Source organism: Charadrius vociferus, unplaced genomic scaffold (genome assembly GCF_000708025.1).
Source record: "Charadrius vociferus isolate BGI_N301 unplaced genomic scaffold, ASM70802v2 scaffold202, whole genome shotgun sequence".
Lineage (NCBI taxonomy): Eukaryota > Metazoa > Chordata > Aves > Charadriiformes > Charadriidae > Charadrius > Charadrius vociferus.
Window position 1 is genome coordinate 757,288 of NW_009647242.1, and position 16,946 is coordinate 774,233.

Consider the following 16,946-nt stretch of genomic DNA (forward strand, 5'->3'; position numbering starts at 1 on the left):
CACAGACAAAGCTTTGTATTAACCCACCACAGGCAAACAACCCGCAACAGTTTCTACAGAATGAATCACATTTGATTTGCTAAAAATGCTATTTCCCTAACCGCAGTCCCTTTCTATATTTGCATAGTTTTATTTCATATTTTGTCTATATATATTCTTCCAGGATCTATCTGCAGTGGTGTTCTTCCAGAATTGCACGTTTCAGCCCAAATTCACTCCAGCTCACATTTTCAAAAGCAGCCCTGCTGCTGAGGGCTGCATTTTCAGATGGCAAGTATACCACCCGTTTTGAAAATCAGGGATCCAGAAGGAAAACTGAGATTCAGAAAATCTTCTCCCCTAAAATAAAGATGGAGAGTAGGGAGATTATTGCGCCTTTTAAATGCTGTGAGTGTAGGATTATGTTTTACTTTCTGTATGGCTCAAGACCTGAAGCCATACTGTGCAAGAGGCACATCAAAGCATTCTGTACTCCAAGCTCACCTCGACAGACTTTATGCTGTTGCTCCATTTGGATTCTTTTAATACTCGTGCCACTATTTTATTGTTAATTTTTCATATAGTCCTAATTATTTGAATGACCCATGGGAAGATCTTTATCTGTTGACTACTTTATAACTCAGCTCAAATCTATTCTATTTACGGCTGAGGCTGAATTGCCCTGACGCGTCGTACAGAGAGTTTTTCCTTGACGATAATTTTAACAGTCTGAAATATTAATGAGACCCGGCTGAAAACCTACAGTAGTGGTTGTGGTAAGACTCTGTCTTCTACCAGATGTCAGACCAAATTCAGCTCATGTTTGCAGCTGCAACCATATTAATTATGAAAGCATTATATGCACTTCACTGGAGTCACATAGGGTCGAATTTGCCTGCACAGTCTATATACTGTGTTGTGGATATGAGGCTTCTCAGTGCAGAGAAAATATAACAGTGCCTCCTCTGAAGACAATACCTGGACTACTGGTGGCCATACATAAGGATGACACGTGAAATTACATTCACCGAAAACCTTAGGTATTTGATCTGGAAATACCTTTATTCAGAAAATTTGAAAAACTGCTTTTTACTGGCTTTTTTCCCCCCTCTGTTTCTCACACACACACACAGGCTGCAGATTATAAGAACAAACAAGCAAACTGAATAACCCGGGGCACAACCTGGCCAGCACGACCATCCCAGGTGGAGCAGCGTTGGCGTGGGTGACACTGCCACCACCCCGCCTTCTGCACAGCACAGAGGCCTTGCATTTTCCAAACCAAATGCAGAAATAAGAGGAAGCCATAGGCACTTCTGAAAAAACACTGAAAACTCAACTCCCCGAGCAAAGCTCTCACACATGCTGTCTTGGCATGAGCAACACGGGACCAATTTCTCTTCTAATGCTTGGGAAAACTGTACTTTCAGAAGACTCTAGTGTCTGAATTTGTGAAAATATTTACTTTATAGCCAGCTATGGTATGTGGGTTTCAAGGTCTCGGTGTTTTTGAGCTTGCCAGGTGCAGGGATGAGGAGGAGTGAGACCCGGGCACTTGCCCCAAGCTGGCCAACAGGATTATTTCATATCATGAATGTCACATTCAATATCAATTATTTTCCTACAAAGTGCTCTCTCTCCCTTGATGGCGGTGATCCTGAGAACTTCTTGCCCCGGTGCCGGACCCCTGAGCCCTTCCCTTCCTCCCGAAGCCGTAGCGCTGGCAGTGTCCCACATTTGCTGTCCACTGCTGGGAGCGCACAGCTTCCTACTGATAGAATTGGCTGAGTATAATCCTTGTGTATTTTATATTGGCATTGGGATCAATACTGGTTCTTTAGTATTACTAATGTGAATTATTTAGTTTTATCCTATTAAATCTATTTATATTTCAGCCCTTGTGGTTTTTTTTCCCCCATTCCCCTTCCTGGGTGGGAGGGGTCATCGGGTGATAGAATAATTGTCTATAAATAACAATAAATTGTTGTGGGTTTCTCAAACCATAACACATGCACACGCGCGCAGAGAGGGATCCTGAACTGCCGTAGGAGACATGCGGTTTGGCACTCAGGGTTGGGAAGAGATGAGGCAAAATGCTCTCCCCCTGCCATAACTGGGCGCCGGCGACTGTACAAACCTCGGTGGCAGTGGTCTCACCATCGGCTGCAGTATCCGTCTGCTCACTGTCAGTCTATTTGGTTAGACAAGTAACCGGGTCCCAAAAGGAAGGCAGGAATAAAGAATAAACCCAGCTCATCAGTACACGCGGCTCACACGGGAACTGTTAAATTCAACATCCCTGCGAACTGCATTAGCATTGCTTTTCAAACCACGCACAAGTCAAAGAAGCAAAATAAAAATGCTATATTAGTAAACAGAACAGACTCAGAGGAAGACTCCAGGCGTACTGTACACAGTATATGGCTTTACTGGAACAAATTTATAAGCCAAACAAAACATCACTGGAAAAGTGTTATTTGAATAGCAGATTTTTTTCTTAAGAAAGCCAGGTGGCTTTAAAAAAAAAGGAAAAAAAAGGCTAATATTTTTTGAACAAACTTTTCCTCCCATAATGTTTTTTTTTTTAAGAAAATTATTCATCTTTTTTTTTTTTTTTCCAGCCAATATAGATTAATGCAGTATTTGACTTTTTATCTGGAGGGGGAAAAGATAATTAAAAAAAAAAAGGCTACTTTAACAGTCACCTGACTTTCAGCCCCTCATTTGTACAGAAGTTATTCTTGCCTCCACATTTATACACCATGAGGCTGTCTGCATTACCAAGGAGTTCAAATAACCACACCCCCAGCCCATCTACTGCCTGTCTGTGGAGAAATGGTAAGGCTCAGATCTCACTTGGTTCCAATAAAGAGCAGCTGAGATTGTTACGATAGTAAAAAGAAAGAAAACTGCCATTAAAAGAATCAAAAATACTTCTCATTCCATTGAAGAATATGGATGAAAGCAGGAGAAAAAGAAAAGTAACACCACTCCCCCCCCAAAAAAAAAAACCCCAAAACACTTACTAGGTACAAGTGATAAAAATGAAACAAAGCACAGCATTGCACGGACTGATCTACCCCTGCTTTGCTTGGCACTGTGAAGAACATTTTAGTGGAGAACGCAAGTGTCGAGATTTAATAGAGAGTCAAGTGTAGCTTGCTACAGGCTGAGAGAGAGTTCAAATGACTATTTTTGATGTCATGCAAGCTTATGGAAAACTGGTAAGTAAAGAAAGTGCTCCCTACTGCCCCAGGTTGACACATCCAAGTTGTTTTAACATCAGTGAAAGCTCTGGTTTTGATTAGAGGTTTTCTGTGGTCCGTAGACAGCCCAGGCAGGTAACTGAAAGCTAGGACAATACATCTCATCCTCAAATCACATCAGTATGAAACAAGAGAAAAAAAGCAACCTACTGGTGGATGGAGCTATCAGTCTTAACTTTGAATGTCCGATCTTCTGTCATTTTCTGACAACTGCCATGTTTCAGAAAACTGCTTTTTTGGGTATTTTTTTCATTGCTTTTCTCTCTATCATGCCTTTCTTTGAATAATTTGTATCACTTGTATGACAGGCAAAAGAATAAGCAGGTATTTTGGACTATTCAGTAAGCGCATGAATGCAAGTTATGCATTTTTTCAAGCAATAACCACTCTCACTAGATAGAACGCCTTAATTTTTAAAATGAAAATGTAATGCTAAAATAGTCTACCTCGCTGGTCAAATTGCTTTCACTAAAGTATTAGAAAATTGTTTCTTTATTAAGGAAGAATCTCACATAACATCATAGGCAATTGAAAAGGTGTGGCAATATTGAAAAAAACCAACCACCTATGCATTGTCACTCCTATTAAAAAAAAAAAAAAAAAGAGGAATTAATGAATCCAGGCATTTAAAAGGAATTAAAAGATTTGTAGATTTGCATCAAGGCACTGTAACATGTGAGTCTGGCACAGAGGGTTCATTTAAGAACTTGAAACTGGGAACATTAGAGTAAAAAAATCAAGAGAAATACTAGCTGCTAAGGTACGAACACAGAAGCTAATGAAATCTAAGGGGAGAAATTCTGCCTCTGACTGCATGGACTGCCTCCAGATGCACTGCTCAAGGGAGAACGGAGCTCAGCAAGGGATGAGATTGGTTCGGGATACTGGCTGCAGCCTCGGCATCACTGTGTGCAATCTTTTGTGGCTGGGGGAAAAAATAAGGTTTCTATTTCTTTCACCGTAACAGCAATGTAATCCTAAATAAGGCATAGAATTCGCTTTATTGCAACATACATGTCCGCTACTAAGCCAATCAACAGCCATGGAGTCAAAGTCGGGGCTACTGAGTTACTTGAAATGAAGATCTGGGGTGACTGCAGAGCAGGGAATGGTGAATTAAGGCTCAGCAAGGCAGGCCTCCTGCGGAGCGGAGAGTCAGAAAGGTTGGGCTCAACTCCAGGACGGGCTGTAGTGCACCAAACGATGGGCAGGTGCCGGTGGGGCTCGTGGGCGGGCGAGCGAGGGACTGAGCAGGATGGGAAGGCAGCTACCTCCTGAGATGCTGCCGCTGCACCTCCTCTAACTTGTGATCGTAATTGCTGTGATTTGTTTTGCCAATGTAATGCAGACATGCCCGAGTTTAAAACATACTCACTTTCATGCAATATTTTGAACAAGAAATACCCCCTGGATTAGGCACAAGTCTGTGTTGTCTGCCAGGAAGCACTGCCAGAGTAATCACCCTCATAAAAGAGCGACACTAAAAAAGCCTATTTTACAAGTTTTTATGCTCAATACTTCCTAACTTTACTAACGAAAAGAAGTGCTCATTTCTGAAAGAGGCACAGACCGATATATTACATAAACACAGCCTCGTTACTGCCTCTGGAGCTGGCACTGTATTAATGCTGTTATTGCTATTAGATTAATCCAAGTGCAGAGCTAATGCAAATTGAGACCCAAATGCTATCTCAAAATGAGGACATGAAATGAGACAGCAACATTTTGGATGCCTTTTATCAGAAATTGCACATTATTATTTAGTTGTTAGAGCCAAAAGCATCTAAAGACAATGTTTTTACAAGATAAATTGATGCGACTTTTGGCTTTCTGTAAAAAGGAAATTAAATCCTGCACCAAGTCTTACAAAACCAACAGCAGCAGATTACACAAACGTTTAGATGTGCAAGCTGGTTTATTGAAGACAACTACTGCAACGGCATCGACAAGTGGCCAAAATGGATTTTTACAAATGGCCGACTGGTCTGCGATTACTTGATCTGGGGTTTTTTTTACATACAAAGCAAAACTGTATTTTTGCATTTGAAGATGAAGGGGAAAAGGAAAAACGAGGAAAGAACGCACTCATCATTTTATTCTGTCAACAAAGAATAACTAGGCACCAGTAGAAACTGAGATGCCAGTTATTCTGTTACTTAAATAAGCAGATTCCTTTCCTTCTTCTGGATATATTATCAACTCCACAGTTCCCAGAACCAACTGCGGACTCCTCTTCTCCTGCGGTTGGTTTATCTGCCTGGGATAACCCTGGTGGCTTGAGGCATCGGTTTTGGCAGGGCTAATATAACACTGCAAATGGCAAGGCTGCCCACATGGCATGTTCCCCCAACAACTGCAGAACAGCTGTCCCAATCTGACCTCTCACTGATACATCGGATTTAATCATGGGAAAACAATTTAATCTGCAGCAGAGATGAGATTAAGGCCGAAAATCCAGATGCAGGTTTCGCTGGATCAGAAAGCCTCTCCTAAGCTCGGGCCACAGCTCACAGCCTCTCGCAAAAAGCTGAGTCCACCTGTATTTCGGATATCCTGAAGCCTGTGAGGATGCCCATTATTATTGGCTAGCCATTTATATAAATTTAATGTACATACATGCACGTATATATGCACGCATATATAATTATGCAGGAGGTTGTACTTAATTCCCACTATTTAGGCTAACTATTCTAACGCTTGTATAAACTGATGGGGGAAGAAAAAGGTCTTGGTGAGTTCAGATACAATACTTGCGAGCTGATCAGCAGCAATTTGTTCAGTGCGAGTCACTTTGCATCAGCCGAAACAGTTCAAACCAAGCCCCTTCCACACAGTGTTGTGCCTAACCCTGGGCCCCACACTGCGCTCCCAACACGAGAAAAAAAAAAATAAAGAAGAAGAAAAAAAACCCCAACCCCCAAACCAAAAAAAAAAAAACCCAAACCAAAACCAAACCCCAAAACAACAAACCCACCCCTTCTAACATATCAGCACAGACAGAAATGAGGCTCTGAAAGTAGGACCACTATTGCAGCAATCTAACACTGGTTAGGACTGAAGCACTGAACACGAAAAAGAGTGTGTTCGATGCCGAGGTACACACCTCTTCCTCTGAACTGTCACTCAGGTCATTGGCAAGTGAGGCACTCAAGGAGGCCGCCTTGGGCTCCAGGTAGCAGAGGCACATAGCCAGAGGAAAGGAGAGAGTGAGGGCGTATGGCACTGAGAAAGAGGCAGAGAGCAGAAAGAAAAAAATGAAGAGGAAGCAAGGCACCAGGGAGGGGGAGCGGATGGGGAGGTAGTGCTGCACGCTGGCAGGCAGGAGGTTGGTTTCGGAGAGGTTAGGGAGCGACAGGTAGCCGTCGTCATCCAGGAGGGAAGGAAATGACTCTGGAAGTTGCAAGGAGAAGGAAAACAGCGTTCCGCCTTTGCCGGCTTTTTGCTTATAGCCGAAAGCCACGTCTTGCTCGGGGGAGCAAACTCGCCCCTTTCTGTCAGGGTCCGGCTCCGGCTCGCCGTGCTTTGGAGCGCTCTCTTTGGGCGCCTCACAACCTACGGACTTTGTTCGAGCGCTCTCCTTGCATCTCCTGCGAAGCTTTGCTGAAGATGCATGGGGGCCAGGCTGCGAGGATGGCGAGGGGTGGCGGGAGTCAGTGCCAAGCAAAGATGGCTGGTGACAGAGAAAGAGCAGCAAACGAGGCGCAAAAGCAAAAGGACAAAAAGAAAACTGTAATTAGTTAATTTTCTTCCGTGATGATAAATAATATATATATATATATGTAATTATAAACAGTATTTTAACACCACAGCTTTCCACTGAGTTAAATGGTGCATGTTGCCATGCCGCACACCACAGGTATTAGTGAATCAGGGTTACAGCTTAACAAAAGGCAACTTCTTGAGTCAGCATTTGTCTATCCATCTGCAGCACAGGATTGACATAAAAACCTTGACAGCCGTATGTGGAGTTTCAGGTGCTGCCAGTTTCCACTTACTGTAAGACTGGCTTCAGATCATAAGGAGCTTTCAAACATTAAGTACATGGAGAGCAACAAAGAAACGAGGGAATGTGTTTCTAATATAACACTGCTTGTGACAGCACTCCTGCAGTCAGGAGGAGACCCAGTGGGGACCAGATGCTTCCCATCTATGCCTTGGACCACCTCAGTAGTAAACATTAAAACCCCAAGAATTTTAAAACTCTATGTGCCCAAATTCTTCCATCACAACGTTAAAAAAAAAAAAGATCTAGGCCCTAAACCTAAATAAAACACATTCTGGTTGGGGGGGCATAAATCTATACGCCAACCATTGCCGATGGAAAAAACTGTACTAGCTCAATACCTACGCCAGCAGCCAGCTCCTCAGCACGGCTCCCATCGCTGCCCAGGCTGGGCTCCTCACAGCCCTGCCCTCCCCTCTGCTGGCCACCAGCCGGACCAGGCTCCTGGCCACCCACCCTGCTGGCCCCCTCTGCTTTGGCAGCACCTTGAAAGAAGGGAGCTGAGGGTTTTGGTTAGGCAGACCCCCCACTCTAATGCTGGGGATCTGAAGGGGGGCTGACTAGCGAGAGGTCCATACCACACACAGCCACATCTCCCCAGTCAAAAAGTGACTCTTTACCCATAGCGAAGAGGCAAAAATGTACCCAACACTTTTGCTACAAATTTTACCACAATGCAAAGAGCGTTGGCTACCAACAAACAGGATTTGCTTTGATACACCATTTGTAGGGCACTCAAAGTGTCTTTAAGGTCATTCGAGGACCCAAAATTGGTAGGAGCAGGGAGGCGGTTAAGCAGAAGGGGTGCTCACGACTAGCTGACCGTCACCTAACATGCTCCCTGCAGGCAGCCATGACTGCTCTTTGGAAGGACAACAACAGCCACCGCCAGCAAAATACCCCAGTACAACAGACCTGCCACGATACTGATGGATCCGAGATGTTTTGGCCAAAGCCAACTAGGTGCACTTAGCTAAAGCGGCACACTGGCTCCATGACCAAACTCTAAGTCCTCCATCCACCATGCACCTCCCCGAGGAGCTATAAAAGACATTTCACTCCCACTGCTGCTCCCAGCTTCCCACAGCAGAATGACTTCAAAGCCAAAACAGCATTTGTCTGTACAAGCTGGTGCCAAATCTGAGCCAACAACAGGTTGCAGTAATACTAGCTACTACGCCTAATCTTTACCAGATATATTAACAGTAGGAATGGGATTTAAGCTCAATATTTACATGGGAGAGCTCCTTCCCCTCCCCTTAATATTTTGCTTCTCCCTCTGCTCTAACCAGAACAGTTAAAAACCCAATCTCTCAGTTCAGGCAACTTGTATTCCTGAATTAAGCAACCAAAACCAAGCCTAACTTCAAACCGCTTACAAATGTCTTCTTTATGGGCTTAATGTAGTAAGCTCAAGTCAAAATTTAATGCTGATGGACTTACAGGACTTTATGTGGGCTGAATACACAGAACTTCTCTTTACATTGCAAAGGCAAAAAGCCAAAGTAAATTTATTCTTTGCTAATACAGACTATTTGCTTATTGACATCTTTGCAGTGTTAATATTTAGAATAACTTCTGGTACTTAAATATATATGGATAAAACAAAGGCAAATGTCTTAGTGGAAAAGTTGAAAACCTACCTATAAAATTTAAGTACCCTTAAAAAGAAATTTGATTTCAAATTTGTCCTGTGTTTCTGGAGACCCTTAGACTCTTTATAATGAATGACGGAAGTGTTAGCAGGTCCAGTGGGGGCAGGACCAAGATCTCTACAGGCGTACAGAACTGAAGCTCCATTAGCAGGTGCTTTAGACAGATCCCACCTCCTGGGGGGAGGGGGGCAAAAAATGTTCATTTGTGCATGTTTAAGTACCATCAAAATATTATCCTAAAAATATCTTTGACTATTTCTAGCCATGTATAAGGAACAGATGATCTTCGAAGTGCAGCTGATCTCTCCATTGACCTAAATTAACAAACACTTGGAACAGAATTACTTTCTATTCTGTATTTACTGCATATTTGATTTTCATCAATGTTTCTCCATGCAGAAACCAATGGAGTTTCAAGAAGACCCCAGTTAAATTTTACAAAGATTATTTTTTTAATGCTATAGTTACAGTACAGTTTCAAAAGAAAATCTTTTCTCATCTGCAATTTTCAGTAATTCAATTTGTTTCTGATTTTTGTTACCTTAATTGCAACTCTTGTTGAGGACTTAATCCTTTAGCTATGTAGCTCATTGTGGCCTTATATGATAAAGCTAGAAGTTCGGGTTCTAACATTTGTGTGCATGACAGTTTTGTGGGTGTAAAAGTATACATCAAGGTCTTTCCTCACAAATGAAGAGGGTAAATCTTACTTGTTTAGCAAGTGCATTCCATAGTACACTTTTTGAATGATATCCTAGATGTAATATTTCATATTCTGTTTTCTTCTCCTCAATGTAAAAGAAACAGAGGACATGTTACATCCAGTCTTTTCTGATTCTACCTTATTTCTTTTCAATGTCAGTCTCTGAAATTCAGTATCTTCTCTGTCTCTCTGATTTACCCCTTCTTAGTAACTCAGTAGATATAATGCACAGCCATGTGATGTGTGTACGTGTGTGTGGTGGTGGGATTGAAGATGGTGACAGATGAATCAAATTTAACAACTGAGCAGAGAATCATCAACAAAACCAGTTTTCTTCAACACAAAATTTCAAATGAAGGAAGCAAATGCTTTTGTAAGCCAGAAAAAAAACAACTTATAAAGTATATTAATACCGAAAAGTTAATAGAGAAAAAATGCTCATTGAAATACGTGCAAGGAACCAGAGCATTATGAGAACTAAATGAGAAAAACACAATTGTTTAAAGCACAGAGCTACATACAAGAACACAGAACTATTTTGTTGCCTTGTCAAAAAATAAAAAACACGATGCCCATACTAAAGTCAAAATACAACTGAAGACCAAAGAAGCAAAACGTGCACTGCTAGGCTCCTTTTGGGTATTTCCTAAAGAGCTCTTGAATGCTACATAAAAAACGCTGTGCTGACTGTTAAATGGATTTACCTTTCAAAAAACAGTCTGAGGCAGGAATTGACTTTTGCCGCATCATATGAAATGAGAAAGGACTATAAAAATATTGATTCAAGACACATATATACACGTACATACAACCGTGTATATTCCAGTTTCCTCTCACTGAATTAGGTATCTTCTCCCTCCCTAAGAATTCTGCATTTCTCAGAGTGCTCTCCAGGCAGGTCAGTTTAATACAAAACCCTCCAAACTCTACCTTGGTATCATGGCGTACTGCCGAGACCGGGGTGACTTCCTCTGCTCTTTTCTTTTTGCCCTCTTCATCATCTTTCTCTTCTTCTGCCTTTTTCTCTGGAGTCACAGTGGTTATCAAGTTGGTCTGAGAGATGCCCTTTGTTGTGGCGTACTGGCCAGTACCAACCTCTGCAGCAGACACAGAATCCTTCATGTACATTTCATGGTTTTCATTCACTGATGCTAAAAGCAAATATTTAAAGAGGGAAAGTCTGAAATAGCTTTTGCAGAGAAGCTGCGTGAAATTAAAAAGCTGGGTTAGTAAAACATTTGAGATACTGCTGAAAACACAACTATGTCATGTTTCAGGAAACCAGAAGCATGTGCATACATTTAAATAAACTGTTTACTTGAAATGAAGCTTGTAGCTTTTATATGCATAAACATATATTATGGATGTGTATACACACATTAGCGTAGCTAATGCACGCATTACACAGTTGTTAAACGTTAGCAAGCCATTAAAAGTGCTACTGTAGTAGAACAACCGGGGGAAAAAAAAATCAACGCGTTGCCACAGTTATCAGGCAGGAAACATAAGGAAAACCAGCGATGACATCAGCCATGGGGGTGGAAGAGATTTTTTTTTTTAAATCTGTCACAATATAACAATACAGATCAAATGCACAGTAAGTAGTGCGCTACATTGCAGGAGATGACAATATTGATCTAACACAGGCATAACATCTGATAATCAAGAAACAGGATCTTTGTATTATCAAGTATTAAAGTCTGCCAGTTAAGTGAGCTCGTTATGCTAAAAATTTCTGGGAAGTGATGGCATTCAATTCAGCGGGCCAAACCAGAATATTTTAGGATGTAAATGTTAGGTAATTCAGCAAACTTAAATATATAAAAATGATTTTGAAATAAATAGTAGATTTCCAGATAGAATGTAATCAAAACATTAACATATACCCAGACCCTGCTCTTGACAATTGCATAACTAATTTTTAAGTCAATAGGACTATTCAAATTTATAAAGTTACTTGCATCTGTAAGAAATGACAGGGCCGGGACCACAGTGTAATCGCGATGCAGAATGTTTCGCGTTATAGTAATGCACATTTGCGTTATAGTAACAACATTAGTGAAGAAATCTTAAGCGTTGATTAAAAAAACCTCTTTCCCCCATTTGCACTTACGCAAATTAACATCATAAAAACCTTGCAGAGTCTAAAAAATGCTGGGGAAAAGCGTTTCATATATCTCATCTCTTGGGAACGAGCTTAGGAGGCGGGAGAAAGCAAAGGGAGTAGAGGGAGACATCTTGTTTAGATGCTACAAACAAAATAATGCAGAAGGATAATTTCTGCTTTGAGATACGTGCACAGCAATCAGGTCACCAGTTGCTTGGTAACGAGCAAGAAGCACATCAGAATTAGAAGATTCCAAAATAATTAATGACAAGCAGCACCTTTAGGGGGAGAAAAGAAGGCTTGTCACTAGTACTTTTAAATCAAAGCTTCTGCCCCTCCCCACCATCAGCTGTACTCATTGCAATTTGTTTGTGACATTCTGCGGGAGAATTCACCTTTTTTTTTTTTTTTTTAAACTGTAGCAATTCTGAACTTAGTCTTTTTTTTCTGCAAAAATCAACTACAACCTCTTTTTACTCAATAGCTGACAACATTAACAGCTGATGAAGTAGCTGAGACTGCATCACACACTGGTTTAACCTAAGGGAGCAGCAGAACCTCCCTGAACCATGGAGAGAGGAGGAGGAAGGACATACTATAAACCTGCGTATGTTACTCTCCATCTCACACCTTCAAAAGTAAAGTATGGAAAAAGTCTGTTAGCACTCATCTGACCAGGACACGAGGTAATTGGAAACAAATGTTATTACTCAATCAAGGGAAGCAATTAATTTATGAATTATAACATATACTTAAATGAAAAAGCTATACAGGAAAAAAGCCAAGTTAAACCAGAACCCAAATAGTTACTCATGCAAACCCCGAAAAAGTGTTGAAGCCTGACTTGCTTGGGCAAGCTGGCAGGTCCAGGCTGGCAGGTCTTCCCCCAGAGTGGGGAAGTGCTTTGCAGGTGTAAGACCAAGGAGAGGGGCTCCCCAAAGAATGGGCTCCCAAGGACGTCCTCCAGGCAAACACTTTGCACGGACCACAGCAGTACATTTAGCACAGTATTTCTCCGCCTCCTCCCTTAGCCCTGCAGTGAACATGCCAGTACTCACAGCCTCCACTCCGTTGAAGCTCAAGGAGATGAGATGACAAGAGGTTTATACCTCACCTAAAGCAGTGACCACTGTCATGATAACTTTTGACAAAGTCAATTAAGTGGACCTTACCCCCATCTAAGCTGCGTGACATAGTGTAACGTTTACTAGAAGACCGCTCAAAGTAAGGTGCGGGACGGTCTATGAGGGCGCTGGCTCTTCTCGTCTGGGCCTGCGTCCGGCCACTGTAGCGAAACTTGGAGCCCAGTGTGAGGAACTTCTTTGGAGGTGCTTCTGGCAGCAGGAGCCTAAAACACACCAAGCAGTGCACCCGTTACTCCCCCTCCTCCAAAAATCAGTCCACTATTTCTGCAGAGGAAAGACGACGACTGTTGGGTATCACTCTTCATCGCAGCCTGTGCCTCATGGGTCTGTGGCTAAAAGGGAATCAAAGGTTGCCCCTCATAAAGCATGAAAAAAATGCCTAGCTAATGCATTTGAAAAGCCGAGTTCTTCCTAACGGGTAAGAATCACTCAGTCCCTTCCTGCTTGAAAATCAGCTTTATTATTTTCTAACCACCAAAACTAAAAATAAGGTGTTCTTTGTATCAGGGACTCTGACCTGGGCTGAAATACACATATGTTTCTTATACTTGAAATTTATGACAGTGCTATAGCTGAGGAAAGGGCCAGGACAGATTTCCAGTGGATGCAGGGCAGTATTCATTCACAGGGATGCAGACATTTTTCAGGTTAGAGCCTTCCCTCCCTCTGTATCTTGGCTATGGGAGTTTGTTGAAGAAGCCATTCTCCTGCTATGGAGTTTATGTTTTAGACATTGATTTTCCATTAAAAATCAGAAAACACCAAAAAAATGCACACTCAATTTCTTTTCAGATTTTTTTGGTACTACGACTGCATTTCATATGAACATACAGACAGCCTGAACCAATAGTTTTAAAAAAGGAGATAAATTCTACAATCCCCACAAACATCTTGAGAGGGGTTTTTAAGCATTAGATGCCCTTTCATGCCATTGAAAAATCTCACCCTTTTGGGTTGCCATTGCTAAGTATCTCTGTGCTGACTATCTCAGCACAAAATAATTATGACATTTATTCCACTATCCCAAGCTTTTCTCATGTCTTCTTAGATGTCAAAAACATAGCTGCAAAATTCCTCAGTAATACAAAAATTACAGCTATGGATTGGTATTCACCAACTACTGTCTGTATTTTCATATTAAATTAAATTAAAATCTCCTTTTTTTTTTTTTAACTTCTTATCCACACCCCCAGTAACTTTCCATATAAGTTGTTCTCCCTATACAAGCGTATGTGCAGAAGTGCAGCAGAGTCCTTCACCTCTTTAATTATAGCGGCTGATAATATCATGGCACAGATAAAGCAAAACGATTAATTGGGACCATATGGTGATTTTAAATATTCAGTATCTGTCTGAAATAGTATGAATAATTTGAAACATTTCGAATTTTGAAGAAGCAATAATCTTCCCTTGTCTGCTCAGAGATACCTCATAATCAAAAAGATTTTGATTTGAAGGGTTTCACCTCTGCTGACAGAATTGGTCTTTTCTGTTGCGTTTCGTATCACACCTTTAGGAAAAGAAAACCACGTACCTGAAAAATGTATGGTGCTCAACACACACTTTCCATAAGCGCTTTGCAGCACGATGATTTGGCAACTTAAACCCAATAGTACTTTCAAACTGCTCAAACTAGGTAGGAAAAAAGAAAAAGTATGTATTTGATGCTGTGCATCTATTTTTACAGTGTACACAGTTTCATCTTAATTTCTTCTGTCTGCGTCATCTCATTGCAAGGAACATATATGCTCATGTATATAACCACATATATACATATTCTACATACTACTGTCGGGGAAGGAAGCTGTGAGTGATAATCAAAGGCGACCTTTGAGGATTGCTTTTTGCAGGAAACCCAGATAATGAGCAAGAGGTTTTTGATGGTGACAGTGACGTTTTATGGCCTATAGTAACAAAGAGATCAGTTAAGACTTGGGAGACTTCTGAGAAAAACATCATTTAAGTGTTTTAACCCTGTTGGTTTAACTTCACCTGTTTAAACAGTGGGAAGCCTGATAGCAGCTTGGAGGGAAGCACTAGTCCCCAGGGACTGATTTGGTCTCACACAGCCTTAGATTTAGGAGATTTACAGTCAAAGAACTAGTGTTTGTAAATCACAGTGTTTTTAGCTAATTTATCTCCTGGGGAGGATGAGGAAAAGACAGGTAATTGTACGAGTCGGCTGGGGATACCAGGAGACCTTTCTAGGTTGTGCTGCAGATTTATATTCCAGATGCAAAAGCTGTGCCAACTACAACCGCTGTAACATGTCGATGGCTACACGCAGACAGCTGAGTAGATGGAACAGTGTTGCTGTGACCAGGGAAAGGTAGGCAGAAGGGCACTTGTAAGGAAGCCTGGATCCCTACGGGGAGGCTGACAGAGAGAAACAAGGTGGGAAACAGCAAAACAATGAAGATGATATAAGCAACGCATGGGATGGTGAATCACATCATCATTAAATGTGGTTTGGGAAGAGACTGGTTATTTTGCATAAGGAAGGAGGAACTGGTCACAGGATGCTGCATACCAAGACCAGCAGAGCTCAACAGGACTTCACTAGTAGAGCTCTTGAGTGCAGGCATTGGGAATATCAGTGGCTATTTTTATTTTATTTTTTTTTTTAATCAAACTCAGGACTCGGCAGTTGGTTACTAAAACTGTGTCTGCCGAGAGGCAGAAGATGTAGTTTTGTGGATTTTAGTACAGAACTCTAAAAAAGGCTTAGCCCCTGGGGCCCTTGGGGGGCCCAGCAGATTTCCCAGGTCACTTATGAAGCCAGTACTGAAGACATTGACTCCGGACTCCCCAGTGCCATATTGCAGAAAGGGAGAAATGGTAGTCTTCATCCAGGTGATTTCTGTCCCGCTATACAGCTCCACCCTCTAAAATAGATATGGGTTTTTCACATATCACAGACTGATTATTGTACCAGTACTCAAAATGGAGACATTCCTTTGCCCCTCATGATCCTGAACTCCTCCCTGGGATTTTTCCTAAGATTTATCATGTCATTTCTTAGCTGGTGCAGGCTCAACCCATGAGGTAGGTATTTGCTGTGCATCCGGCTGAGCCACGAGAGGGCACTCACTGTACGAGATTTCACATCACCTTCCCCAGAGCCAGAACACCAGCTCTGGCGGGCCTGAAAGGACTAAAGCCTGTAGCTACCAAAAATGCTGAATGGTGGATGTTTGACTCCATTTTTAGCAGTCTCCAGATTTCTATTCAGACTCCCAGTTTACTAGTCTGATACACTTACAAAATGTGGTATGGCCTGTCTACATCTCTTAGTTGGCAAGATGAACAGGCACTGATTTAATATACAACATGATGGTGGATGATGAGCACCCCGTGAACAAGCAATATGTTACTTAAATTCCCAAAATGTTCATAATATGGATAGGCTTTTTACATGCAGATGGTCATATTTATTCTTTATTATTTCATGGATGTAAACAGAAAACCACCAAAGATTGTGTGATTCTGTGAAAGAAGATTTTTATCTGTATTTTAAATAAAGTATTTACCTAATCTTTCCTAAGAAAATCAGCACAAATTAAAAAATATAAATGGAGAGGAACGTTAAAGGCTTGTAAGACATGACAAGTCAACAAATCAATGAGCACACGGGTTTTTTGAAAAGGTTCGTTCACTAAAGAGTGTCAAGATGCCCTTACCTCCCCTGGTCGGATTTTGATGTAGAAGTTGTTCCTCTTGTAGGAAATTTTCAGAACCTTTGGCCAGGCAAATCTATTTATTCTGAGTCTGTCTCGATATATTAAGAGACCACTTGCACAAACTCCTAGCATGATTTCCACTCCTTCAGAATCCTGGAAAAACAAGCAGTGCACTTTGTTGAATATTCCTTTCCTTACATCCCACAGTACCACAGATTCTTGTATACTGTGTTTCTATCTGAGCTACGTCTTTTTAATGCACCAACTGTAGTGACCTGATTTCTGAGAGCTACCCTACTCATTGACTGCATTCATGCAAGTAATAGTACGGTTGGGCAGCGTGAGTGAAACTGAGCGTTGTGAATGTTTCCGTATATTTTAGAAAGACTGCAAAAGGAGGGGGAAAAT

General features: G+C 41.6%; 1 protein-coding gene across 1 annotated transcript in view; it reads right to left on the reverse strand.

Annotated features, from left to right (window-relative positions):
* The window catches only part of EPB41L3 (erythrocyte membrane protein band 4.1-like 3), a 66,258-nt gene that overhangs the window by 13,716 nt on the left and 35,596 nt on the right, over positions 1-16,946 (reverse strand). Inside the window, exons 8-13 of the mRNA XM_009879975.1 lie at positions 16,539-16,691; positions 14,393-14,490; positions 12,886-13,061; positions 10,537-10,703; positions 6,349-6,915; positions 2,117-2,170 (exon numbers count right to left, since the gene is read on the reverse strand). Of these exons, the coding sequence (XP_009878277.1) occupies positions 2,117-2,170; positions 6,349-6,915; positions 10,537-10,703; positions 12,886-13,061; positions 14,393-14,490; positions 16,539-16,691 (1,215 nt within the window). The remainder of the gene's footprint in view (positions 1-2,116; positions 2,171-6,348; positions 6,916-10,536; positions 10,704-12,885; positions 13,062-14,392; positions 14,491-16,538; positions 16,692-16,946) is intronic.